This window comes from Mesoplodon bidens (genome assembly GCF_964165515.1).
Source record: "Mesoplodon bidens genome assembly, contig: HAP1_SCAFFOLD_436, whole genome shotgun sequence".
NCBI classification, from domain to species: Eukaryota; Metazoa; Chordata; class Mammalia; order Artiodactyla; family Ziphiidae; genus Mesoplodon; species Mesoplodon bidens.
The window spans coordinates 50049-77883 of NW_027671396.1; the positions used below are offsets into that span (position 1 = coordinate 50049).

The window sequence follows — 27835 nt, forward strand, 5'->3', positions numbered from 1 at the left end:
GCTGTGGACCGTGGGTTTTGGGGGCAGAGGATATTTAACCTGGCGTTTGAGGAAATGGAGGGAGAAGAGGCTCAGGTTCAAGGGCTCCTGGTTTGAATCTCTTGCTTTAGGTTTGAGGGCCAGGGCAGTCTCTCACCAGAAGCTTCAGGATATCATCAGGAACATTGCGAGTGTTCTTGCACATACCCCGGGCAGCTGAGTGGGAGAAGATGACCGGTGCCTGTGACACTTGTAGGGCTCGCCGTGTCACAGCATCCGAGACATGGGCCAAGTCCACCATCATGCCCAGGCGGTTCATTTCTGCCACCACCTTCTGCCGGGACAGGATGGGGAGAGGGCATGAGGGCTGCTGCATTTATCTTGTGTGTATTTATCTGTAGGGAACAGGCGGGGCTGTACATCCATGTGGGGCAGGGTATGGAAGCCGGGTCCTTACCTCGCCAAAGCCGGTGAGCCGACTGACATTGCTGTAGAAGGGGTGGATACCTTTACTGAGCTCTGTGCCCTGCAGGATAGCCAGGATGCAGTCTGACTGGTGGCCATGACTTGGCTACAAGAGCCTAGAAAGTGGTTCTGTCGAACCGTCTACACCTGCAGCCGTCTACACCTACCACCCGCCCTGGTGGCCAGCAGGCCCGGGGAAGCGGCCCCGGCCCCCGCTCCCACTCCCGCCCCCGGCCATGGCGAAACGGCGGAGGGGGGCCTTCATCCGGAGGGAGCTGTGGAGAGCCACACCGGCGGACAGGTGGCGGCGCCGGGGCAGGGAGCCGGAGGGGGCGGCCAGGTGCAGGTCGAGGGGCTCGCGGGCCGCACGGACGGCACCCGGGCCCGCGGCGGAGTCTGGGTCCGGGTCAGCCACCCCGGGAGCGTCTGGGGTGCGGCCGCCTTTCAGGGCCGCCTTCTGGCCGCATAGAGCGCCCCCTCTGGCGCGCTGTGGTGGGAGGGGCCGGAGGAAGTGGGGCCTGCAGCGGTGCCCGTCGGGGGGGCGGAGCTGGCGGCCACCGCCACGGGCGACTAAAGGAGAAGGCGGAGCCGCAGCGGGAGGCAAAATGCCTATGGCACCCGGTGTTCCCAGGCGGTCTCCCATCCAAGTACTAACCGGGCCCGACCCTGCTTAGCTTCCGAGATCAGACGAGATCGGGCGCGTTCAGGGTGGTATGGCCGTAGACGGGGGCGGGGGATCATTTGAAGGGGGTCTTGAAAGGTAGGAGTTCCACAGTGGCGACAGGGCATTCTGTGCAGAGGAAACAAGACAGACAAAGATCTCTATCCATTGACCTTGCTCTATTTTCTTCCAGCATTTAGCACCATCTGAAATTATATTTTTGTCTAGCTTCTCGTTGTTTATTTTCTGTCTCCCCCATGCACTCTAATTCTCCGAGTGCAGGAAGCAGGTCTATCCTATGTGCCCAAAAGAATTCCTGGCACATGGTGGGTGCACAGTACATATTTGTAGCATGGATGAATCAGTAGGCAGTCCAAGCAAAAGGGAGAGAACGGGATTTGATGAGATCTATAAGTACTTATGTGGTTTCATTTCAACCTCACAATTCTCCTTCCTAAGAAAGATGTCATTATCTCCGTCTTACAAATAAGGAAACTGAGGTAAGACAAAGGCAAGCAACTTGACAAAGGTCACACACCCAGTAAAAGGTAAAGCTGGCATTGAAGCCTAAGCTAGCAGGTTCCAAAGTCTGGACTGTACCACAGGAAGAGGCTAACAAAGGCCTGAACTAAGTAAAGCCGTGGGAAGGGAGTCAGAGAGAAGAGTTCATGCTTAAGAGTTGCTGGGCTTAATAAAATGGACCAGACGTGGCCACAGACTGAAAGAATCCCCTGCAGATTCATCTCCATCTGAGCCGCTAGTCCTGACCTCCTTCTCAATCTCATGGGGATGACAGAAAAAACATGCAGCATTGGCCGCTAACTAGCTGTTTAACTTTGGAAGCCTTAGATATCTAATTTCTCCAAGCATGTTTCCCCCACATGAAAAAAATGGTGACAGATACTAGGTTTACGGTTGTTATGAGATGATGCAGATGAAGCACCCAGGACAGTTCCTGGCCCATAGTAGGTGTTCAATAAATATTAACTTACTTCTCTTTCCCCATGGCCTCCTGCTATCTTTTGGTCTGGGAAATACTATTCCCAAGAGGAGGACCAAAGAGGGAGGAAGTGTTAGGAGGGCATCTGCTCTGGGGCAGGTATGGAAATGGATAGTCTCAAGAAGGTAGTGAGTGACAAGCCAGGCCTGGAAGAGGTGGGTGGATAAGAGGCTAGGAAAGTACCCAGCAGTTTTCTCTATGAGGAAAACTCTGACCCCCCCCCCCCTATAATGAAGGTTCAGACAAGCAACCAGAATTCCAAGTCATGTGCCCAGTCTTTTCTCTGCACAAAAGGTGTAGCCAGAGCTTGGTGAAGGGGAAGCAGGGGACCATTTGACTTGGGCCTCATACGTACAAATTTGGTTGGATTCCCAAAGGAAGTTATTCATCAAGTTATTATAATTTGGGGTGTTTAAAATGTTAATTTTTAACAGTTATCTGTGAGTTTAATTATGGATTGCACCTAGTAGTGATTTTCCATTTCTTAAAACATAATGTACACTGCTCTATACAAACTGTTTCCTGAAATAAACATGTTATTTGTGGACTCATTTTTAAAAGGGGTTAACTTATAAACAATTAAATTATACCACAAGTTTTTGTAACTGTCTTTGAATTTTCACATTTCCTATGTGTTGGAATTGTTTCAAAAAGAAGAAGAAGAGAAAAAGAGGCTTGGGTTTCTGGGTCTCTTCAGCTCAAGAGGGCACAGGGCAGTGGCAGCCCAGAGGCAGCCAGAGGGGAGGTGAAGAGCCTGTTACTGAGCTTGTTTACAGCACCACCTGGTGTTTATAACTCATTAAAATGTCACACTTCCTTGTCCTTAAGCCCTGGAATTTGCTGAGTAAAATCCCCACAGCTATTTTCTGAAGCCCTCTCTCTCAAAATTTCTTTTTCACTCACTTAAAAAGAATAAGGCTTATAGACAAGAATAACCCAAAACAGAAGTTGATGCCCCACGACTTTCCTTTGTTTTCTTTTAGCTTTGTGCTGTGGGACGGAAGGTCTGTATGTAATACTAGTTCAGACTGACTGAGCAGTGACTATGTGCCAAGCAGTTCTAAGTACCCTGCATGGATTAAGTAACTTAATTATTATAACAACTCTAGAGACAGGTATTACTATTACCATAAGCCCATTTTACAGATGTGGCTGCTGAGACACAGAGAGTTAAAGGAATTTCATAAAAATCACTAGAAAGTAGCAAAGCAAAGATTTGAACCCAGGCCTGAAGCCTTGCTTCAGTGTCCATGATTTTAAACACTGTTATGCTGCTTTTCCGTGTAGGTGCATGTTTCAAGAAAAGGTATCTTCTTAATTTTTATTTGGCCTGATATTAAGAATTTAATTTCCCTGGGTAAAGCTCGATGGACCAAGGATAAACAGAGCAGCAAACAAGTTAAAAATATGCCTTCAATAATCATCTGCTATATGAGGCATTAAGCTTCTCAGAAGCCTAGACCGCCCTTTAGAATGTCATACAATCCAGAAGGATGGCATACAAAACAACTTAGTGTTTGTTTATAACAAGGCTACCACCACCAAGAAAGCATTATAATCCTCTGTCTTTTTAAGAGTTCAACAATTTCAGATCTCTCCTTTTAAAGGGGTAGTAATAATAATGGCTACAATCTATTGAGTGCTTTTTTGTTTTTGTTTTAGAGAAGCATCAACTAGTGAAAAACAATGTGGGTTTGGGGGAATCATACTACCTGGGTTCAGATCCTGTTATTTTTTTTAATGAATTTTTATTGGCATATAGTTGCTTTACAATGTTGTGTTAGTATCTGCTGTACAGCAAAGTGAATTGGCTATACATGTACATATATCTCCTTTTTTGGATTTTCTTCCCATTTAGGTCACCACACAGCAATGAGTAGAGTTCCTTGTGCTATACAGTATGTTCTCATTAGTTATCTATTTTATACATAGTATTAATAGTGTATATATGTCCAATGGAATATTACTCAGCCATAAAAAGAAACGAAACTGAGTTATTTGTAGTGAGGTGGATGGACCTAGAGACTCATACAGAGTGAAGTAAGTCAGAAAGAGTAAAACAAATACCGTATGCTAACACATATATATGGAATCTAGAAAAAAAATTTTTTTAAATGGTTCTGAAGAACCTAGGGGCAGGACAGGAATAAAGACACAGGCATAGAGAATGGACTTGAGGACATGGGGAGGGGGAAGGGTAAGCTGGGATGAAGTGAGAGAGTGGCATGGACATATATACACTACCAAGTGTAAAACAGATAGCTAGTGGGAAGCAGCCGCATAGCACAGGGACATCAGCTCGGTGCTTCGAGACCACCTAGAGGGGTGGGATAGGGAGGGTGGGAGGGAGACGCAAGAGGGAGGAGCTATGGGGATATATGTATACATACAGCTGATTCACTTTGTTATACAGCAGAAACTAACACACCATTGTAAAGCAATTATACTCCAATAAAGATGTTTAAAAAAGTATTAAAAAAATAGTGTATATATGTCAATCCCAATCTCCCAATTCATCCCACCACCACCCCTTCTCCCTTGGAACCATACATTTGTTCTCTACATCCGTGTCTCTATTTCTGCTTTGCACATAAGATCATCTATACCATTTTTCTAGATTCCACATATGTTAATATATATTTGTTTTTCTCTTTCTGACTTACTTCACTCTGTATGATAGTCCTGTTTTTATTTTTAACATCTTTATTGGAGTACAATTGCTTTACAATGTTGTTAGTTTCTGCTGTATGACAAAGTGAATTAGCTATTCATATACATATATCCCCATATCCCCTCCCTCTTGCTTCTCCCTCCCACCCCTCTAGGTGGTCACGACGCACTGAGCTGATCTCCCTCTCAGAGACAACCTATAGGCGACTCAGGGGTCAAGCAGCAGATTGGACCACAAGACCTCTAAGTTGCTGCCAAACTGGGGATCTGGACCCATTTCCTAGTTTTGCTTTGAAATACACCTGAAGAAATGAAAAACAGGTGGTCGCCAACTTTCAGAGAATTGAAGTCTGTTTTCTTGCCAGTTATTTTTCTGCCACCATCAGTTTCCATAAACCCTATGAGGAGACATATGTCCTCCCTCATTCTTACAGATCCAGTTGGGTTGGAGATGACGGAAGTGATGGCACAAAGCCAGACACGTCTTAGCGCTCACTCCGCACTGTCACCAAATGGCCAGGCGTCAACCTTGAAGCACAGTCTCTATGCTGGTTCCTGCAGAGACAAGAAGAAAGAAGAAAGAATAGGCAGAGCCTTTGGACTTCAGGACTTGTGATCCCATTTTTGTCCTCTGTAGCCGTTAGGACTTGGCAATACAGCCTGAGGCCAACAATACTGCCTGGCCTCAGTGGCTGAAACAAATGAGGGATTTAGGTTTTCACAGAAAAGTGTGAAGAGAGACCATGCAGAGCTGGGATGCAGCTTCAGGATATGACCTGAGAGCCAGGCTCCTTCTGCCCTTTGGCTCCACCATCACTTCTGTGTTGCAGGCAGGAAAAAGGGAAGAACAAGAGGAAAAAGTGGTGTTCCTACCAGTTTCAAAGAGCTCTCCTAAGAGTCTGCCCCAGGGTTAGTGCTCTTTTCCCTGGCCACACCCTACCGCAAGGGGGACTGGGCACTTTGTCACCCAATAAAATCCAGGGTCCTCTTACTAGGGAAGTAGGAGGCGAGTACAGGGCAAACAACAGCAGTCTCTTCTACTTTCTCTCATGTCCCTCTGTCAGGATAGTGGAGATTGTACCCCGCTTTCTAAAGATGAGAAAGCTGAGAGGTGGCCAGGAGGACCTGCACAGAGCCACAGTGGGTTGGTGGTAATGTTGGTGTCAGCACCCAGCTCAGGGCCGGTTTTGAAAAATGATGAACACAAAAGGCAGAAATCCATGAACCTCTGTGGGCAAACAGCAGCTGTGAGCCCAGGGCCATCTCTGTGGGGAGTCAAACTGACAGATGAGAGGGGCTGCAGGGTGCAGTGAGAATGAGGGCTGCAGGACACAGGGCTCCATGTCATTCCCTGGGTTGGCAAGAGCTAGACAGCTTTGGCCTTGGCTCAGTTGGGAGAACAGATGGGCAGGAATTCGGCACAGCTTCCAAATCAGCCAAGCAGCAAAGACTCTGCCTTCTTTGCCCTTGTCAGCTGAGGCTACAGCTCCCACCAGTCCCAGCCAGCTGCAGAGGCCCAAGCCTGAAGACCATGACAACTTGGCCCGGCCTGTGCCATGCCCCGCCCACTGTGGGAGCCAGGAGGACAAGCAAGTGCAGGTGTTCCGCCCAGCAGTGAGGGTGACACCTAGGTGGAGCTGCCCACCAGGTTCAGATTTCTCTGTGCAGGGCGAGCAAGCCTTGTAGCAATCCAGTCTCAGCCCTGACTCCTTTGGCGCATAGGACTCTTAACTATTGAGACAGCCAGCCCGTTTGATTGACGTCCAGACCTCTGTTCTTTCTCATGCTCTCACCTCCCACAGGAATGATGGCAACGTGGCCAGAGGTGAAAGGCAAATCCAGGAATTATACCGAAATGCAAGCAATGCAGAGAGAACTCCTTCCCACATCTGAAGAAAGGAGGGTCCTCACAGAAACAAGGCAATCGATGAGGGGATAGGAACGCGTGTTCAGCTCAGAAACAGGACATAAAATACATAGAATTTTACTGCAGCTCTGGCTAGAGCATATGGTATAAGAGGAAGAAATACAAGTCTTTAGAAAGAAATGCACCTTGTGCTGTCAGCTAGACGTGGTAGGTTCATTCTCTCTTTCTCCCTCCAAAGACTACATGAATCTTGGATTATCTGTGTATCTACTCCCAATTCACTGACTCTGGTATTAAAAGCAGACTGAAATTTGTTTAGAATTCTACTTAGCTAGAAAAGTTCTTTTTTTGAATGAGACTGAAATTTGTTTAGAATTGTTTAGCTAGAAAAGCCAGAAAAGCTTTTTGTGAATGGTGCAAGGATGACTACCATGACTCCTTTAAAGAGAGAAGCTGGGAAAGAGATGGGAAGGAGAGGCCGGGCCGGCTGTGAGGGCCCCACCCCCAGGAGGATGCTCCCTGAAAGCAGCAGTCTGTGCAGTGCCCACCACACCCCTCCTCCGTGAGGCTCTGGCGCCCTGCAGCCACCTGCAGGTTACACGATGAGGCTCTTCCAATGAGTATAAAGAACCCCCAACCCTGCTCCCTTACCCCAGGACTTCTATAATCTTGAGACCCTAGACTCATCAAAGCTACACTCTGCAGCCTGAAGATCTGTCCACACAGCCAAGGGAAGGCTGGGCAGGAGGCAGCCAGCAGGCTCTCACACCACCTGCCTCCCCTCCTTCCTCAGTGGCTCCCACGAGGGCACAATCAGGGCGGGGAGGCTTCATGAGCCCCCCTTGGCCCTCTGGGATGTGAGGAGTCAGCAGGGATTCATACCCATCCTGCCGGGACCATCTGCACTCAATTATAAGCCCTTTGGAAGCCAGCAGAGGGCTGTTAAGCTGCCGCTGGTTCTCTATGATTAGCTAGTTCTTGTCTTTTGAATACTGCATATGGTGCAGCCAGCTGCAGAAAGCATTCATGACTCAAAGCTTTTTTCCCCTCAAAGAGAAAAGTGCTAAGTTGTTATTACTATGGGAAGAAAAAAAAAAGTTTAAAACTCTTACTTTCTGGTTAAGTTCCTCTTCCTACCTTAAAATTCTACCTCTTCCCAGGATTGGGACCATTCCTTTGTCTGTTTTCTACCAGCACTATATAGGTACTTGCTTGCTGAAGATGAGCCTTGCTAAGAAATATCAAGATTGTGTATAATTCCAGCTCAGGTGTTGTTATCCGTGGTCCAGTAGACCCTCTTCTCTCCCTTATTTTGTGTGAGAGACCTGACGTTAAGGCATGCTTTTGATGAAACCACTCCAAAAAGTCAACTCTTTGCAATCAACTCAGGAGCCAGCGCCACTGCTGAGGCTTACCTTCTTTCCCAGGTGCTGAGCCAGGAACAGAAGCAATACTGCTTGGTTCGCACTTGAAACCCTCAGTGTTCTCTGTAGGCGAGAAGCAGTTAGCTGGCTACAAGCTAGCATTAAAATCAGTAGGGATGCTTAAAAAAAAGACATGTATTTCTGGGGCTATACATAGACTTGAAATCCAGGCTCACATGTGAGTGGAGGTCCAGAGAAGATGGAGATTTGAGAGTCTTGTGAATAGTGATAATGAAAGCCATGAATTAGCTACAATTCACAGGGAAAAGAATATGGAAATAGAAGATGGGGGTAATCAGAGTCCCTTCTTCCTCATATCTCTGAACTAGGCAAATAACTCGTTTCTTTTCTCATAATACACAGGCTCTATGGTAAACACAGCACAAATATGCCAATAACCACAGGGCACTCTATGGATAAGACAATTCTTTGTAGAGTGGATACATGTATAACTGATTTGCTTTGCTGTACACCTGAAACTAATGCAACATTGTAAATCAACTATACTCCATTTTAAAAATATATATTTAAGAAAATGTTCTTTGTACCATGAGTTTGGCTGGCTTAAGCCTATAAATTTGCAAAACTTTAGGAACCCATCTATATATGGAATGAATAGTTCTACTCTCCATGTTGAGAGACAAATAAAAATGCCTATTTAAATATCTAGCAGGAAAAGTACCCCAAAAGTGATTTCACTTTTTTTTTTTTTGATGAGCAATTTTAAGCATGTCCAAGAGGAAGAAAATCTGTACCAATATGGGTTGTTCCACTGAGCCTAATGGGAGCCACATGTCTATCTGACAAGGGAGTTACAAGTTTGGAAAGGGAGAAAACAAAAGGAACCCTGTGTTGTTAGTCTGAAATTGGAGGTAAGGTATAAATTCATGGTTTTCAATATATGGATACAGAAATAAATTTAGATGTCATGGGCACATAGGTATGTGTATACATATACACACATGCAGATATTCCCAAACTCTGACCACTGAGATGGCCTGGGACCAGTGGCTCCACAACAGTACTGGGTACACTTAGCACTCAAATCTTCGCTTTAAGATAATTTTCCACTAAAGCAAGCAGGGCTGGAATAGGGAAAGTACAAGACAAACTTGGAATGTCTTATAGTGTCAGAAAATAAAGAAATGCCCAAGTTAAAGGGGGATGTGTCAAGACGACACAGGAGCCAGCTTGAAGGTGTTCCTGCTGGCCACATCTGAGACCATTTAAGCATCTAAAGGAATAACGATAATAACCAATTACAACCCACTGAATAAAAACTGAAGAATCCATACTTGTAATATTAATATAAATTAATAAAGGGGGAATAAGTGATTCTATAGTGGAAAAGTCTGGCAAGCACCACCTTAAACAAGTGGTCAGTTAGTGTCATAACGATGGGACAGGTGGAAATCATGCACCGCTTGAAGAGATGCAGCGAGGAAGACGCAGCATTGCTTCTATGCTGCTCCTGCCAAAGATGCATAAACTAAACCTAACCTAACCTAATCTGACAGGAAACACCACCCAAAGTAACTGGCCTGTAATCTTCTAAAGTGTCAACGTCCATTACTCAGCCATGAAAAGAAATGAAATTGAATTATTTGTAGTGAGGTGGATGGACATAGAGACTGTCATACAGAGTGAAGTAAGTCAGAGAAAAATACCGTATGCTAATGCATATATATGGAATCTGAAAAAAAAAAGGTTCTGAAGAACCTAGGGGCAGGCTAGGTAGACGGAGGCATAGAGAATGGACTTGAGGACACGGGGAGGGGGAAGGATAAGCTGGGACGAAGTGAGAGAGTACCATGGATTTATAATACACTACCAAGTGTAAAATAGATAGCTAGTGGGAAGCAGCCGCATAGCACAGGGAGATCAGCTCGGTGCTTTGTGACCACCTAGACGGGTGGGATAGGGAAGGTGGGAGGGAGACGCAAGAGGGAGGAGATACGGGGATATATGTATAGCTGATTCACTTTGTTATAAAGCAGAAACACACCATTGTAAAGCCATTATACTCCAATAAAGATGTTTAAAAATTTTTTTTAATTTAAAAATTAAAAAAAAGGTCAAGAAAGCCAAGAAAAAGCTGAGGTACCATTCAGAATAAAGGCCACTACAGAGATATGACAACTCAAAGCAGTATGTAACTCTGAACTGCATCCTTTTGCTATAAAGGTTATTATTGGGACATTTGGCAAAATCTGAATGGGGCCCAAGGATTAGTGGCAATTTCCTGATTTGACGGTTGTTTTGAGGTTACATAGAAAAATGTCCTTGTTTACATGAAATACATACTAAATTCAGGAGTGATTTTTAGGAGTGACAGGCCCAGCAACTTGGCAATTTATTTTCAGATGATTCAGGTTCTGAATTGGTAATTTTTCTGTCTGAGAATAGTTCAATTTTTTTTTTTTTTTGGCCACGCTGTGCAGCTTGCAGGATCTTTGTTCCCTGACCAGGAACTGAAACTGGGCCTCGGCAGTGAAAGCGCCGAGCCCAAACCACTGGACCGCCAGGGAACTCCCTAAAAATGTTTTTAAAAGTGTAACTTCTTTTCCTTTTTATGTTATATGACTTAAAAAATGACTATAGCAATGAAGACAGTGGTGTTGACGATGAATTTGCGACATCAAGAATTTCATAAAATTATTTCTTGAAATAAGGTAGAAATTCATGTTATTTTATATAATGTGACTTTTAAGTATATATTTTCATTAAAACATTTAGGAGTTAAAAAAAGATCAGTGAACGAATGTGCTCTTCTAGGTTGAATTAAAATAGAATATTTAAGGTTTAAAAAAGTTTGGCTGGGGAAAAATAACAGTTTTGCAAAACCTTTGCGATCCAAAACTAAGATGATATTCAACAGCAAGAAGTATTCCAATTTCTCATAACCAGTTCTCACAAGCAAAGAAATGCATGCTTCACTTTAAGAAGGTGTCAAATAGAAACAGGCAAATCTGAAAGAGTTCACCAAGTGTAATAAATTAGAGGTGAAATCACAACAAAAGAATTTATGGTGTACAAAAAAATTCACAAGTAGAAGATTCCTTCTATCAACTTCTCAGAGTTCCATGAGCTCTCCCCTGACCTCTGAAAGATGGGTTTTACCAAAATCTGGTTTACACGGAACTTTTCAGGTATATATGGTCTGAAAAGAAAGGAGTATCTGCTAAGAACCTGCCTGGTGCTCCTTCCTTGTTGCAGCCCTTCTTTGTGTAAGTGATCAGAATCAGGTCCAAGAGACACAGAATCAAGCATGACATATCACACCAAACACCATTTCCTGTCCAACCAATTCTCATCTCTCTCCAGTAATGAAAAGGTGGACGTTCTTCTTGGACTGCAGCATCTGTGCAGCCTGCTCCACCCCGACCACAGCAGACAGCCTCTGGGCATCGTACTTGGAGTAGGGGACAGTGCAGGTCCAGGCAGCTTCCTCTCCTCTGGTGGTGGCTTGCAGCATGTTACAGACTTCACTGTAGAAGTGGGGATATGTTGGCAGTTCATAGAAAATTAGGTTCCTGATGCCTTTTATTGTGTATCTGTTAGAAGGAGAAAGAGAGGCTATGTCTACATGAGAAAGTTTATGGAAAAGCCACCGAAGAGTTTTACAGGGACATAGTCACTCTCGCTGTTTCATGCAAGGAGAAAGACCATGGCACAAATAACACACAGACCAAAAGTTACTCTAATTTGAGCTGGAGGGGCTCATTTTTTGTGACAGTGTATTTGAATTCCTAATGTTTGGCTTAAGATAATGATAAAATGAATTTGCACTTCTTGAGCCTAATCTGAGCAGACTGAGGTAGGGTGGGGAAGAATAGTAGACAAGGATTAGAAATCTGTCGCAGAAAATTTGAAAAGCAGGCATTTCCAATTTAACATTATCCTAATTATAATCAGGCAAAACAGTGTTCTGTAATGGAGCTGAGGTCAGACCAGACCCAGTACATAAAATAAACAGCATAAACTGTAAATGCACTCCCATTAGTCTTTTCTTGTCATTCTGTAGACATGTTAACTCCATGGCAGATGTCCCAAGTTCACCCATTTACAAAATCCTGCCCGAGGACCCATTAGGCATTATGGGAAGGCAATTAATTTCAACAGCTTCCTCGCTTCTTTCCCTGCTGCACAGGGCTGCATGGTGTGGGGGGTTGCAGACCCTAGGGACGCGCCTTACGGTTCGGGTTGAGGTCAATCATTCCCTCTTGGGCTCCATGACCAAAGATTTTATACGTTGACAAGTTTCTGATTTTTCCTGTTAAGACTCTCATACAGGGCTGATGTCAGACTCCCTCGGGAATTTTATTTTATTCATGGACGGTAAGTTTTCCTTGTCTTTTTATCCCTTGGCTCATCCTGATCTCTCTGGAGACCCTCCTCTCCCAAAATATAACTGCAGTCCATTACTTGGATCAGCTTTCCACATCCTCTTTCCATAAAGGAATTTTAATGGCTAATGATGTTGAAAAAACACAGTTCTGCCTCAGTAGTTATCAAAACAGACACAGAGTTCCATTTCTGCTTAGTATGTAGAAAACTCAAGAGAATACTGCTCCCATGCTAACAAGAAAAAGATAATCTACAACAGTGTTCCTTTTCCTGAGCCTAGACAGCTGATGTCACAGGGCAACCAAGTGAACTGATTCAACGGTGCCCTGGTGTGTGTTTAACAACTGATTCTCAGTGGGGGAGGATAGGTGCTGATTTGAAGCATTTGCCAATTTCTGTGGTGTAAATACTCCATTTCAAGCTACCAGTGTCATGTTGCTGAACTTGGAACTGGGAAGAGATGTGCAACCATACCTTAAGAGCTGGTATGAGCCAGCTTCAGCCCATCACTGACTGAATTCCAAAGAGTGACACGATGGTCTGAAGAAAGACAGGACATATGAACCACTTCACCTTCGGCAGAGCACAGTGGGGAAGAGGGCAGCTGCTAAGAAAGTGGGTAGGAAGAAAAAAGCTACACTTTTAACAAGTTCTTAAAGGGCAATTATGGGCTTGCATGACAGTTCAGAATCCCTGGGATTCCCGGACACTCCTTTACTTCACAGTCATGATGGCTTTTCCAAAGGTCTCCACTGGGAGCCCTGGAAAGACTGGACGCAAGGCAGAAGACCTGAGAGACCCCGATGGTGGTGCAGACATGAAAACTCACTCTCTTCCCAGAGCCATGTTGTGTATGAAGCTAAAGCCTGAAGCCAGTGAGGGGGCAAAGGTCAACTGCCAGGGTGGAGTCAGAAGCAGCAAAACTGTGTGCCCTAAGGGAGGAGCATTAACCCCTCACCCCATCCCTCCCCACCACAGGACTTACATCCAGTAGAAAGAGCAGTCTGGGGAAAGGGGAAAGGGCATGAAGACTGGGGAAAGGGCGTGAAGCCTGTTCAGCCCAAGATCCTGCACTGATGTAAGCAGATGTTTGCCACCACTGCAGAGATGCAGGGAACTCTTTCCCACCAAGACCCCTCGTAGAACAAGGCAGAGGCTGGCCACCATGGAGGGTGGTGCAGAAGCCCTGAGAAAGCACCAGCTCCAAAGCCCAGGATGGACAGAACCTGCCTGCATCTGAGCTGGACCAGGAGGAGAACAACTGCCCCACTTCAAGCCTTAGGGGAGGAGCGAGCAGGAGCAGCCTGCTACTGGGGGAGGGGCCGGAGCATGGGAGAGGCTCTCCCTCGGCACAGGGGTGCAGGGCATGGTGAAAGCTGAGAGGGGAGCAGGACACTGAGACAAGGCCCTCCAGCACTGGGCCCCACAGTGGGCCACTGTCTGCTGGAGGAACTGGCAGTTTGTGGTAACTAGAAGGCAACGACGGTAACAACCAAATCCTAACTAGATTCACAACTGCCACGCTAGTGGCCTGACAGAAGAGGCGTCCAGGCCAGCTACTTACTCAGGCACTACGTTCAACTGACAATTACAAAAAACACAGAAAAGCAAGAAGAAGACATTAAAACCATGAGGTATCATTTTGACTATCAAGTCACTGGAAAAAAGGAGAATTTACAGAAATATTTACAGAATTTACAGAAATAGGCTAATGGAGTATAAATTATTGTGAGTGTGTATTTCACCGGGGAGGGGAGAAGATGGGAGTGGCAACACACAGCAAATTTTAAACTGGGTACAGCTTTTGAACAAATAAGTTTTCCTTTCCAAATTTATCCTAAGGAAATGCCTAGGCAACTATGCCATCAACTACGCATATGGATGCTCTTGGCATTATTGTATATAATAACAGAAAACAACAAATCAATATGCCCATTAAAAGGAAACTGGGTTAATTATATACCCATACAATGTAACACTATGCAACCATTAAAAAGGATGCTATACACACCTTAAAAGATTACTTATAATTACACAGAAAAGGTATTTTTACAATGTAAAATGTAATGTACAATGTACAATGTAAAGATTTAGCAGACCTACCTTGACCTACCTTACATTTAGTATCACCAAAAACGGGACAAACTGACACCCTGGGCCTCTTGAGGAGATGCAGGGGGAAGTACACAATATCCTCTATGTAGAATTCTTACTAAAATAATGTTTAAATCTTTGGTCCCCGAACTCTAATGCTCACTGAATCACCTATTTGTTTTTTAAACATACCTGTAATTGGTCCCCATCCCCAAACACCATGATTTAATTGATACTGGGGTATGACCAGGGCATTCAGATTTTTAAAAGCTCCCCAAGGGGATTCTAATATGTAGCAAAGTTTGGGAACACTGATCTAAATAATAAGAAAACAGCCAAATCCAGATGTGGGACATTCTACAGGAAACTGGACTGGACTCTTCAAAACATATCAGTATCACAGCAAGAAACAAAGGCAGAGACTTATTCTAGATCAGGGTTTCTTAACCCTGGCACTACTGCCATTTTAAGCCAGGTAATTCTTTGTTGTAAGGGCTGTCCTGTGCACTGTAGGACGTCTAGCAGCACCCAGGCCTTGACCCGCTTGAACCACTAGACCACTAGAATAACCCTCCAACTGTACCAACCAAAAATGTCTCCAGATATTTCCAAATGTCCCTTGGGGAGCAAAACTGCTCCTGCTTGAGAACTGCTAAAATAGACTAAAGAAACATGTCACGCAAATGCAATGTAGGATTCTTAACTAAATCCTGGATTGGGGTGGGGGGGGTGGTGAGAAACAGCTGTAATAGTCATTTTGGGAACAACTAGGAAAATTTGCATACAGACTAAATACTAGATGGTATTACTGCAGTAATGTCAAGTGGTATGTTAATGGTGTTGTGGTTAGATAAAAGAATGTTGTTTTTAAGCTCTACAGGCTGAAAGATTTAGGAGTTAAGTGTCATGAAGCCTCCCATAATTTACTCTCAAATGGTTCAGGAAGAAAAAATAAGAGATGTGAGTGGAAAGAGAGAAGGAGAGACAGAGAATGTGGGTGCATGAGAATGTGGCAAAATGCTAACAGCTGGTGAAGCCTAAGTGGAAGGAGTTAGAGATGTTCACTGGGATAGTCTTACAATGTCTTTTGAAATGAAATCTTCCCAAATAGAAAGTTGGAGCGGGGGCAGGATATAGTAGAACTATATATATATATAAACTAAAAAATACATCCATAACATACAAGTATATACCAAAATGCTAACTTATTTAAGCTTTTTTTCAATAAGCACATAAAACATTCAAGATAAAAGAAAAAAAAATCCAAATGTGTACACTGTGATCCCAATGTTGGTGTCGTTTTTAAAATGCCTGTGTCTGTGTGTGTGTGCACGTGCACATGTTTTTTACATCAAAGAGACAGGAAAGAAATACACCAAAATGGGTGTTTATATCAGTAAGATGACAGGTGATCCCATTTTTTTAACCTAGATTTTCTAGGTTCTCTACAATAATTGTGTAATACTCTTATAATGAGAGTATTTTTAAAGCAAAATAAAACAACAAAACCAATTCCAATAGGTATTATATTTAAAACCCAAGAAAATCTCTCTTAGTACCAATTCGTGCACAGTAGAGACTAGGCATCTCCTGGAAATAAGAGCACGTGACCAGAACCTCTTCAGAGGGGCAGTTAGTAACAATTCCCATGGTCTTCTGCACCTCTTCCCCTGCCTTCCTCCTCTCCTGTATGTGCTTTGGGTCTTCGGTGACCCCTACAAATATGGCGTAACACTGTGACAGGACCCAAAACTAAGGACATTCCCGATGTCTATGTTACCTGACAACTGTTAAAGATAAATGAGGCAACCACAACTGACTTGCAAGGCTGGCTCCTGCATACAGTCTATAAAGACGAGGTCTGTTACTTCTATAACTGGGGTTCTCCCTGGGGCAGGGAGCACTCAGAAACACCCCACTAGCGTTTCCCACCTCCAGAAATCCTACCTCCAGAGTTTCTGATTGCCCCCTGCTTAAGAATCCTTCCTGTGCTAACCCACTGATGATGCTCAGAGAAAGAACTGTGAACTGTCCTCCCCTCAGGAGGGCCATCATGACCAAATGCCCATCCCATCCTAAGATTCTACTGGTTTCATCCCCCCAAAGAAAACAAATCCTCAGGATGAAAGTTTTTTGCTAGCTCACAAATGAACTGCAATATGTCTAACACGGCCTACTTCCATAGAGAATATAAATACAGAATTTTAAAGCTGGATACTAAAGTGTAAAATACATGTACTTTTCCCAAGGTCAAATGAAAAAATCAAATCACAAAGACACTGCAGATCAAAATACCCATCATCACCTTGGTGACCTCTCAAGCAAAAAAATCTATAGCTGGGAACCTTGAGATAATTGGCAGTTGCAGATTATCTCCATTCAACTTAAACACCCACTAACCTGGTCCAGGGTACAAAGCTAATGGCACGTGTTCGGTTTGTCTTTATAGTGACTTTGGGGACAAAACAGTTTGGTCAATAAATGAACAGTGTAAGACAGAAGACTGTCCTGCCTACTTAAGAGAAAGGGCTCCTTTGACATCATGCCCTCTCCTTGAAAAGCTGCTACTTGAGAGCAGTCCTCATCCCAGCTTAGTTCACACTTGCTACAGACAATCACGCTGGGAAGTTTTCCAATCCATCCACTTCATTTAAAGGACTTGCTTTGACGTATCAAGCTTTTGGAAAACTAAGGGCTCTTTAGACCTGCTGAGTGCAAACTCCCCCAAAATACCATTTCCAACATGAATGAAAACAACAACTCACTGGAACAAAGCAAATAATGATGCCAGCAAGAAGCAAACCCTGAAGCCCTTAAATATTCACCTCTAAGCCCCTCACCTTTTGCTTCTCCTAAACTTCAAGGAGCCCCTTAGTCCTGGTTCTCCTTGGTGCAGAAGTGTGTGTGCACTGCCTCAGGACAAATGAGAGCTTTCTGAACACTGACCCTGTACTCAACTTCCATCTCCACAGACCACACAGTCCCCAGGTGTTTCATCTGTGCTTCTACGACAGGTTCCTCCCTTTCCTGTATTCAGTTGAGAGCTGCTCAGCTCTGTAATGTCCTTCTTGAGGGGTATACCCACAGCTACAGGAGGTACCCTAAGTATGGACCCACTCCAGATCTATATACAGGTTATGCTGTAGTCACTCATTCGTTTCTACCACCTTTTCCAACAATGCCCATTTTGAAAGAAAACCAACCAACCAATCAACAAAAGTCTGTCCAGCCCCCCAAACTCTGGCTTGTCTGCAGGAGGTGAAGCAAGGGAGGACCTTATAACACAGCAAAGCCCACCATGCACTTGGAAGCAGACCCTCCAGAGAGGACACTTGAAACCTGGCCCTATTTTACCTTTTGTAGAAATGGAAGCGCTCTGTGAGGAGCAGGAACTGCTTCTCTCCTTGAAGGAAGAAGCGTCTGGCCCTGGAGACACCAGACTTCTGGGTGTACTCGCAGATATGAGTGAAGTTCAGTTCCTCCTTCTTGAGGTAATTTCGGAGACGCACGAAGTCAAAGTAGGAGGGGACATAGATAAGCGTGTGAGACATGACTGCATCACGATACTGAGGCAAAATCTTGTTGACGAAAAAGTCAAACCTGATTCGGAAAGGCGAAGGGCAGAGTCAGTGGTCTAGAGGTGAGCCATAGTGTCACTGCCAACTGCATGACCCTGGGCAAGTCACAATCTCCTTCTACCTCCCCTAAGAGGCCAATTTGGCCTACCTCATTGCAAAGAGATTCTGTAGGGATAAAACTTGTTAAGCGCATCAAAAAGTAAGTGCCAACACTATTCATCATAAAGAATAGATGTGATGCTGGTATATCCCAGAGAATTATTCTAGGAAGTACGTAACTGTATCATTCATTCATTCAGTTGTCAGTCAGTCAGTCAACAAATAATTACTGAACACCTACCACGTGTTAAGCACCATTCTGCTACCATGGGTCCCCTGACTAAACACAAGGAGAAGACGGGGAAATTACATAGAGAATTAGGAAAACAGTTCTTGCCCTGAAGGGCTTAGAATTAAGTTGTTGACATGAGGCATTAAAAAATTAATGTAATTAAAAAATGCCACAGTCTAGGGGAAAGTACCCTTGATTTACTAACCCTGGCACTATTGGAACTAGGACAACACACCATTTCTCTGGCCTTCAGTGTCCTCCTCTGTCAATGGCATGATTGGATTCAGTTATCTCATTTCATTTCGTAAATGGTAACTAAGAAAGCCAACGTGGAATACAATTCTAAATTTGAATGCCCAAGTAAAATCCCTCTCTGTGACCCCCAGGGATCCAATGGGACAGGGGAGGGTACCTGGCATCAATCACTGAAGCTAGGTTTTCAGGTTCCATCCTCGGGAAGACATGTGGGAGCTGCACCAGGACATGACTGATGCAGCCTGTCATCGGGACGTTCCTCACAGCCACCTGCCAGGTGTCAGTGAGAACATTAGGAAGTGAGCTATCCCCATTGTTGACCAAATGCTGTCCTCTCCTTCTGCCTCATGACCCAAACAATACACAATACTTCATGAAAATTCAGAGAAAGAAGGAGAGAACCCACCTGGCCTTGCACATTGACGCAGTACTTGTTGAACACAGAGTTGATCTGGGCATCCTGCAGGGCCCCAAACAGCAGCGTCTGACGATAGTACTTGGACCGATTATTGAGGTTCCACATGCGCACTCGAGAAAAGTCCACCCCATGTGAGTCCAAGGGCAGTAGGTTCATGTGGCTCATCAAATGCTTTGAGCAGAAGTAATACTCCATTAATACTTATTGAACACTTACCTGCTGGGCGTTGCTAACCTCTCTATAAGCCCATCATCTTATTTAACCCCATGAAGTAGATACTATCATCTCCCAAATTACAGCAAGAAAACAGGCTCAGATGGGTGAGTGACTTGCCCAGAGTCAAGCGAACAAGAAGAAAAGCTCAAACTGGCCACCTTGTGGATCTCTCAAAAAGGATCAAGATGCGACCTATACAGAGTATTTCTTTTCAAGGAAATTCTGAAATGCCACTCTGGTCACTCTGTAAGCAACTCAGTTCCAGACTTGGACAAGAAGGGAAATGACACGGAAAACAGAGCTGCTGTCCTTCCATGACTTGGTTCCCAAAACGTTAGAAAATTCCCTGAGTGACTACATGTGCCTTTTGCTCAAAATAAAGATGACTCAACCATCGACATGCCTGTTCTATTTTAATCATATTTTTACCTTGTAATGTATATTGAAGGGTCACAAGTACCATAAGTTTATTCCCTACTTTATAAATAAGTACTCCCCTTTATCTGTCCCAAACTTACTCCAAGTCCTGGGGTTGTAGAAAAGGTAAATGCTCACATGCCTTATAAAAATAAACCTATAGTTCTGTGATGAGGATTGTTCCAAAGCACAATCCTAAACCCCAAAACATTGCAGAGTATGTTGAGAGGGAGAAAAAAAATTATAGTACAAATTACAGTAGGGGGACAAAAACATCTTACGTTTCTCTGTAAAACATCACAAATTAAGAAATCATGAGCAATGTTTTCCCATCTCCACTGAAGACCAAACAAAAGAGAACGAGCATAAATAGGAGGAACTATTTTAGATAAAAACATTCCTGGTGAGGAGGGATTTCAGTCAGTCAACCAACCAACCAACCAACCAACCAACCAACCACACTAAACTGGTCTATTACTAGAAGCAACTTTTAAGGGGAAGAAATCTTTTCTGGAGATTTGAAAATGTTGACAAGAATTTTAATCTTTCTGGATACTTTACTGACCAACTTGTGGGTAGAAGAGGGGACAACATTTCCCGTTTTCAAATTGGAAAATGTGGAATATTTCCATTTCCAAGCTGAGTTTTAATCTGGACTTTAATAACCATTTCAGACTCAAACCACTGAGCTTCTTGTCTCTAAATGTTAATGACCAGCATTACCAAGACATGCTCCCAGTTCTGCATCAGGTAAATGTCAGCTTGATCAATGATGAGAAGCTCAATACAAGACAAAAAGTCAAAATCTCTCTTCTTCTCTCCTTCTCCACCAATGATGGTCCTCAAGCCCAGGGGGGAGGCAATGAGGATGTCTGACGAATAGAAGGGGGCATAAAGTCAGATGCTTCTCTGCAGTATTGCCACCCCTATACACAAAACAGCCAAGCACACATCAGTTCATGAGTCACCACCAAGCCATTAGCTTCCACCCTCTCCAACTGCAGCCTCCCCTTGTACCTTCCACATCTTCCCCTTTGCATGTAATTGTGCTCAAACTGCTTTAATTATTAAAATCATCATCGTCATCATCATCATCCCTCCTTTGCATCTACGGTCCCTTCTAGCTCCCACCCTCTTCTTTTCCTTCACTGGCAAACCTTCCAAAAAATTATCTCTACTTTAAAATCCCCCACTGACTCCTTAATGTACTGCAATCTGCCTCTGAGTCTCAGGACACCACTGAAATGACTCTTGCCAAGGTCACCAACAGCTCTCAGTTACCAATTCAATGGCACTTTAGTGTTTCTTGTCACGAATGCATAAGCACACCCTCCTTGAAATGTTCTTTTCCTTACTGGTGGTTTCTATCACTTTAACACTTACTTCTATTACTGACCTGGTTCTTATCTATTTTTCCATATTCAAAGAGCTCTTCAACAAATCCCTGGATTCACCCACAAGTTCTCTTTCACTCTACATAAAGCTTTGGATAAATATATTCACTAATTATGGCTTTAACATTATCATCACAAAAATTTATATTTCCTGCCCACATCTCTTTCCTAAGCAACAAGTAGCAGTCTGTAAAGAGCCCAGATCATATGTGAAGGAGATTCACTTGCTAATCTTAAAGCATCTACCAGAGGGGCAGAAGTTGGCTGGGACTCTCTCTGGGGACAGAATGCTGGCAGATGCCATTTTTACAAATTCCCTCTACCTTGATGGCACTGGTGGGTGCCACTTTTTTGCACTCTCACTCTAAGTTGCTAACAGTGGTGGTGGGTGAGTACCCCCTACCCCACGGCCCTGCACTGCCTGTGTGCAGCACTGACAAACATGGACAACGAGCAGCCACGCCTACCCCATCTCATGCCACTCGCGGGACATGACCTGAGGCAACAATCGCATGTAGCCCACACAGGGGACACTCCTTGAGCACCAGGCTCAGGCAGATGGGGGTGGGACTGCATTTCTAGACTCCATGGGAGTGAAACAAACAGAGAGAGTTTATAAGATGACCAAGAACTAGGAAAAAGTTAAAAATACAGTTCATCTCCCACACAGGGCCACTCCTTCAAGACGGGGCAGTAACTGTTTTGCATAATACACAGAAACAAAGACGGAGAGTCAAGCAAAATGAGGAAGCAGAGGAACATGTTCCAAATGAAGGAACAAGATAAAACCCCAGAAAAAATATTTAATGAAACAGATGTAAGTGATTTATCCGATAAAGAATTCAAAGTCATAGTCCTAAAGATGCTCACCAAACTTGGAAGATGAATGAACGAACACAGTGAGAAACTCAAGAAAGAGACAGAATATAAGCAAGTTCTAAACAGAACTCACACAGCTGAAGATTATAATAATTGAACTGAAAAATACACTAGAGGGAATCAACAGCAGACTAGATGGTAGAAAAGAACAGATCAGTGACCTGGCAGACAAGGTAGCAGAAATCACCCCAACAGAACAGCAAAGAGAAAAAATATTTTTAAAATATGAGGACAGTTTAAGGGAACTGTGGGACAACATCAAGTGTACTATCATCGGTGTTAAGGGGTCGCAGAAGAAGAGAGAGAAAGGGGCACTAACACCCACATTATAGGGGTCCCAGAAGGAGGACAGAGAAAGAAAGGGGCAGAAAACTTATCTGAAGAAATAATGGCTAAAAATGTCCCTAACCTGGTGAAGGAAACAGACATTCAGGTCCAGCAAGAACCAAGAGTCCCAAACAAAATGAACCCAAGGAGATTCATACCAAGACACATTATAATTAATACGTTAAAAGTCAAAGGTAAAGAGGGAATCTTAAGCAGCAAGAGAAAAACAACTAATTACAGACAAGGGAATCCCCATAAGAATATCAGCTGATTTTTCATCAGAAACTTTGTGGTCCAGAAGGAGATGGCATGATATGTTCAAATATGCTGAAAGGAAAAAACTTCCAACAAAGAAGGAAGGAAATAATAGAAGTCAGATGAGAAATACTGAATAAATGAAATGGAGACAAAAAAAAAGATCAATGAAACTAAGAGCTGGTTCTGTGAAAAGATAAACAAAATTAACAAACCTTTAGTCAGACTCAATAAGAAAAAAAGAGAAGGGGCCCAAATAAAATCAGAAATGAAAGAGAACCTATAACTGACACTACAGAAATACAAAGTATCATAAGAGACTACTACGAACAATTATACACCAACAAGTCAGATAACCTAGAAGAAATACATAAATTCCGAGAAACACACAATCTTCTAAAACTGAATCATGAAGAAAAAATGTGAATAGATCAATTACTAGTAATGTGATTGAATCAGTAATCAAAAAGCTCCCCAAAAACAAAAGACCAGGACCAGAGAGCTTCATGGTGAATTCTACGAAATACTTAAAGAAGATTTAATACCTATCCTTCTCAAACATATTTCAAAAAACTGAAGAGGCGGAAACACTTCCAAACTCATTTTATGAGGCCAACATAACCCTGATACTGAAACACCACAAAAAAAGAAATGTACAGGCTACTATGCCTGATAAACACAGATGCAAAAATCCTTGACAAATTATTAGCAAACTGAATCCAACAATACATTAAAAGGACCATACACTATAATCAAGTAGAATTTATTCCAGGGATGCAAGGATGGGTTGACAAAGTGGGTATAGAGGGAACGTATCTCAACCTAGCAAAGGCATATACGATAAACCCACAGCTAACATCATATTCAGTGGTGAAAAGCTGAAAGCATTTCCTCTAAAATCAGGAAGAAGACAAGGATGCACACTTCTGCCACTTTTATTCAACATATTATTGGAAATCCTAGCCACAGCAACTAGGCAAGAAAAAGAAATAAAGGATACCCAAATTGGAAAGGAGGAAGTAAAACTGACTATTTGCAGATGACATGATACTTTATGGAGAAAACCCTAAAGACTCCACCAAAAAACTGTCAGAACTAATAAATAAATTTAGTAATGTTGCAGGATACAAAATTAACAAAAATCTGTTGTGTTTATATACATTAATAAGGAACTATTAGAAATTAAGAAAACAATCCATTTACAATAGCATCAAAAAGAATAAACTACCTAGAAAAAATCTAACCAAGAAGGTAAAAAACTTGTACTTGGAAAACTACAAGGTATTGATGAAAGAAATTAAAGATGACAGAAACATGAAAAAATACACCATGCTCATAGATGGGAAGACTTAGTACTGTTAAAATGTCCATACTGGACACCAAGGGGGGAAAGTGGGGGTGGGGGTGGGGGTGTGATGAATTGGGAGATTGGGACTGACATGTATATACTAATATGTATTAAATGGATAACTAATAAGAACCTGCTGTATAAAGAAATAAATAAAATTCAAAAACAAAGTCCATACTACCCAAAGAAATCTACAGATTTAATGCAATCCTTATCAAAATACCCATGACATTTTTCATAAAACTAGAATAATCCTAAAATTTGTACAGAGGATCCTGGGGATTTGTGCAAAGGATCCTGAATAGCCAAACTGATTATGAGAAAGAAGAACAAAGCTGAAGGTATAACACTCCCTGATTTTAAACTACACTACAAGTCTACAGTAATCAAAATTGTACGGTAATAGCACAAAAACAGACACAGATCAACAGAACAGAGAGCCCAGAAATAAATCCATATTTATATGGTCACTTCATCTATGACAAAGGAGACAAGAATATACAATGCAGAAAAGACAGTCTCATCAACAAATGGTGATGGGAAAACTAGACAGCTACATGCAAAAGAATGAAACTGGACCACTAGCTTACACCATCTACAAAAATCAACTCAAAATGGATTAAAGACTTGAACATAAGACCTGAAAACCACAGAACTCCCAGAAGAAAACATAGGCAGTAACTTCCCTGACAACAGTCTCAGCAATATTTTTTTGGATCTGACTCCACAGGCAAGGGCAATGAAACCAAAAATAAACAAATGGGACTACATCAAACTAAAAAGCTTGTGCACAGCGATGGAAACCATCAATGAAACAAAAAGGCAATCTACTGAATGGGAGAGGATATTTGCAAATCTAGTAAGGGGTTAAGATCCAAAATATATAAAGAACTCATGTAACTCATTATCAAAAAACCCCAAACAGGGCTTCCCTGGTGGCACAGTGGTTGAGAGTCCGCCTGCCGATGCAGGGGATATGGGTTCGTGCCCTGGTCCGGAAAGATCCCACGTGCCGCGGAGCGGCTAGGCCCGTGAATGGCCTGGGGAGGGAGACACGATAAAACACATTTGGTCAATCAGTCTTACTGAACAGAAGTCCAGTTTTTCGTCTCACTGACACCCAATGATCCTGTATCCCCAGATAACTCATTTTTCTGAAGTCAACACATTCTCCATTGCTCGTGGAGATCGCCCTGCCCCTAGCCCTGTGCCAGGAGCTCCTGACTTACAGGAGTTCCTGTCTGGCCTGCGCCTTGCTGCCCTCAAGGACTTGACTGAGGCCTGGAGAGAATGATTTACAGGAGGAAACAAAAAGCCGATAATAGCAGTGAGAAGCCCTCCCATCCACACAGCACTTGTCCAATTTCAGAGAGCTTTCATATCCACGATCTCATATCATAGCCATAGATAATCAAAGGATAGGTAGTTTGGTGCTGACCAAAGTCAAAATCAGGACACTGCTCTGTCCCAACAGGGAAACATATTTGAAATCAGGACTATGAACCCTCACGCTCATGGTACTTGTAACTTCTTGTTTGTCTCTTTTATCTGCAGGTCCAGTGACAACTTTCTTTGCCAGGGGAGATGGAAGTGGGCTGTTAGATTGGTGCTGAAGGGAAGAAGTTTGGAGGGAGGGCCCCAGGTGGGCAGCGTACTTCCAAGGGAGTTACTGAGCCTTCTTTTTCCTCCTCCTCCTCTTATACAGATCCAAGTTTGGAATAAAGAAAGCTGCTTCTCTGAGAACACTTACCAGTGCTCAGCTTGGTCCAAGGATAAGAAGAGAGTCAGAAACAAGTAATTCTGAACATGTTAGTGGAGAATTCTCCTAAAGTCCCAAGCCAAAGTCTGTTTCATTGTCTGGGTTGGAAAGTGAGATAGATTCATTTATGGATTTCTGCCAGCACTCTCAGGAAGAGGCTGGATGGCTTTGGGGTGTATACAGACATGTATGCATACATGTGGTGGAGGAGACTGTCTGATTTGAGGCATCTAGGAGGAGACAGATGTGTGGGTGCACACACACCTTCCCCAGAATCTTCCCAAATCAGTAGCTGAGGTGTCGGAGCTTTCATAATTAGAGAGTCATACCTTTGGATTATTTATGGCTCCCTGTCAACATATCTTGAATACATGTGCCCTTGTTACCACGTATATTATCACATAAATTTCAAAACTCAAACTTCCCCAGCATCTGATCTGTATCCTCAAATTGTGCTCCTTCCCCACCTTCCCATTCCTGCTCTGTTGAGAATCTCAGATAGACTCCCGTTTACTTTCTGTGGTTTGTATTAGGACATAGTTTGTCTTTTCAAATACATCACTATATGTCAAATAAGCTCTTTCCAATCATGTACACCATAATATTTGCAAGGGATTAAAACACATCAATTTGTGTAATTCCATGAGTTCATAATGATACTAAAAATTAAAAAAAAGTTGATTGGTCAACATTAGAAGATCCAGTGAATTGACTCCTTGTGTTGAAAATTAGTAAATGAAGGGAGAGAATCAAGCATTTCTTCTGCTTTTCCTATACAAACAGTACCACTGGGTAAGCAAAATTTAGGGGAAGGAAAAGCTTGCTTTCATAGAAATAGTCCAGCAAGTAAGTGAAGAAGAAATGATAGAATTAGAATATCACCTCATGATAGAATTAGAATGTGACCTCTAATGAATTAACGAATTTAGACATTGACTACCAATGACTGGTAACATCACAAAATGAAAGGCAACCAGATGGTATACGCCTCCTGATGGAAGTATAAAATATCAGCTATCATGAAATCTGATCAAAGTTCTAAATCCCACAATGTATTCGCGAGAAACACAGAGAATAGCAGAACATGTTCAACTAACAGTGTAAAAAAAAAAAGACGACATTTATGAGACAATCAGAAATCTGAATACTGACTGGTTACATGATGATATTAAATAATTGTTATCATCTTTTTTTTAGGTGAAATAGTGCCATTGTAGCTATGTTAAAGAAAGAACCCTTATCTTTTAGATATTTAGAAATAAGTATTTACAGATAAAATAATACAATGTCTGGGATTTGCTTCAAAAATAATACAGGGGCGGGAGTTAGGGGTAGTGGGTGGGCATATAAATGAAACAAGATGGCCTTGCATTGAAGCCAAGGGATGGGAACATGGGAGTGCATTATACTCTTTTGTCTACTTTTGTATATACTTGAAATTTTCCAAAGAAAAAGTTTTTAATAAAGAAAAACTAACACTTTTCTGAATATTCTGACCATCTTGTCTTAAGGGACAGCCACCGCCCTCCCACCCCTTGAGATCGTTATCCTAGGGAGTCTCCCTGAATTGAAATACCCAAGTAACATTAATTCATCAGCCTCTCTTTACAAACTAGTATAAAAGATTATTTCCTGGATTGTTTTTACCCCTGAAAATACTGAGTCCCTGAGGGCAAAGGGCAAAGAAAACCCTGCAGGATGGAAAAGGAAGGGCTGAGCATGGGAAGAAGAAAGGGAAGAACAAATTTTGCCTTTATTACAATTTTCCCAGGGCCTTCACTAGTTGGCACATGCATCTTCTTTGTGTGGGTTTTACTAAGAGAACTTTCACTGGAGGCATGAAAAATATGTTTAAATTGCGAAGTCTCAGGTTAAAATTTCACAAAGCATCCCCTTTTATGTTGTCAAAGGCTAATATAAATATTTTCAGAAGCGGGCTCAGTGAGCCAATGATGAGACCACTTGGGTGGAGCTAGGGCACAGTTGTGTCTGAACCTGGGAACAGTCTAGACCTGTCCATAGGACTACAATGACATGGAAAGCAGGAGAGAGTAAAGAGTCACATCAAGTGCTCATGAGTATAGCTTTTTATAGCAGATCTCTGGAAGAACACCAAGAAACTGGTTGCCTCTGGGGAGGGAAGCTGGGGCA

At 43.0% G+C, this 27835-nt stretch overlaps 1 protein-coding gene across 1 annotated transcript; it reads right to left on the reverse strand.

Annotated features, from left to right (window-relative positions):
• Nucleotides 1-10099: 10099 nt before the first annotated feature.
• Nucleotides 10100-23684, reverse strand: LOC308611459 (U3 small nucleolar RNA-associated protein 25 homolog). The gene is made up of 5 exons (XM_081260221.1): nt 20446-23684; nt 19078-19260; nt 18829-18941; nt 17862-18107; nt 10100-11620 (listed from the first exon to the last, which is right to left on the reverse strand). The coding sequence occupies exons 1-5, from the start codon at nt 20467-20469 to the stop codon at nt 11377-11379; spliced, it is 810 nt and encodes a 269-aa protein (XP_081116347.1). The 5' UTR covers nt 20470-23684; the 3' UTR covers nt 10100-11376.
• Nucleotides 23685-27835: the final 4151 nt, after the last annotated feature.

What these genes read in the sequence shown, in the direction of transcription:
- LOC308611459 (XM_081260221.1), bottom strand. Translation starts at nt 20,469, where the DNA reads ATGCAGAACTGGGAGCATGTCTTG. An exon ending in GCTTCAGTGATTGATGCCAG is followed by an intron (nt 18,108 to 18,828) that starts GTACCCTCCCCT and finishes TTTCCGAATCAG; the next exon opens with GTTTGACTTTTTCGTCAACA. An exon ending in CGCTTCCATTTCTACAAAAG is followed by an intron (nt 11,621 to 17,861) that starts GTAAAATAGGGC and finishes TCCTTCTAACAG; the next exon opens with ATACACAATAAAAGGCATCA.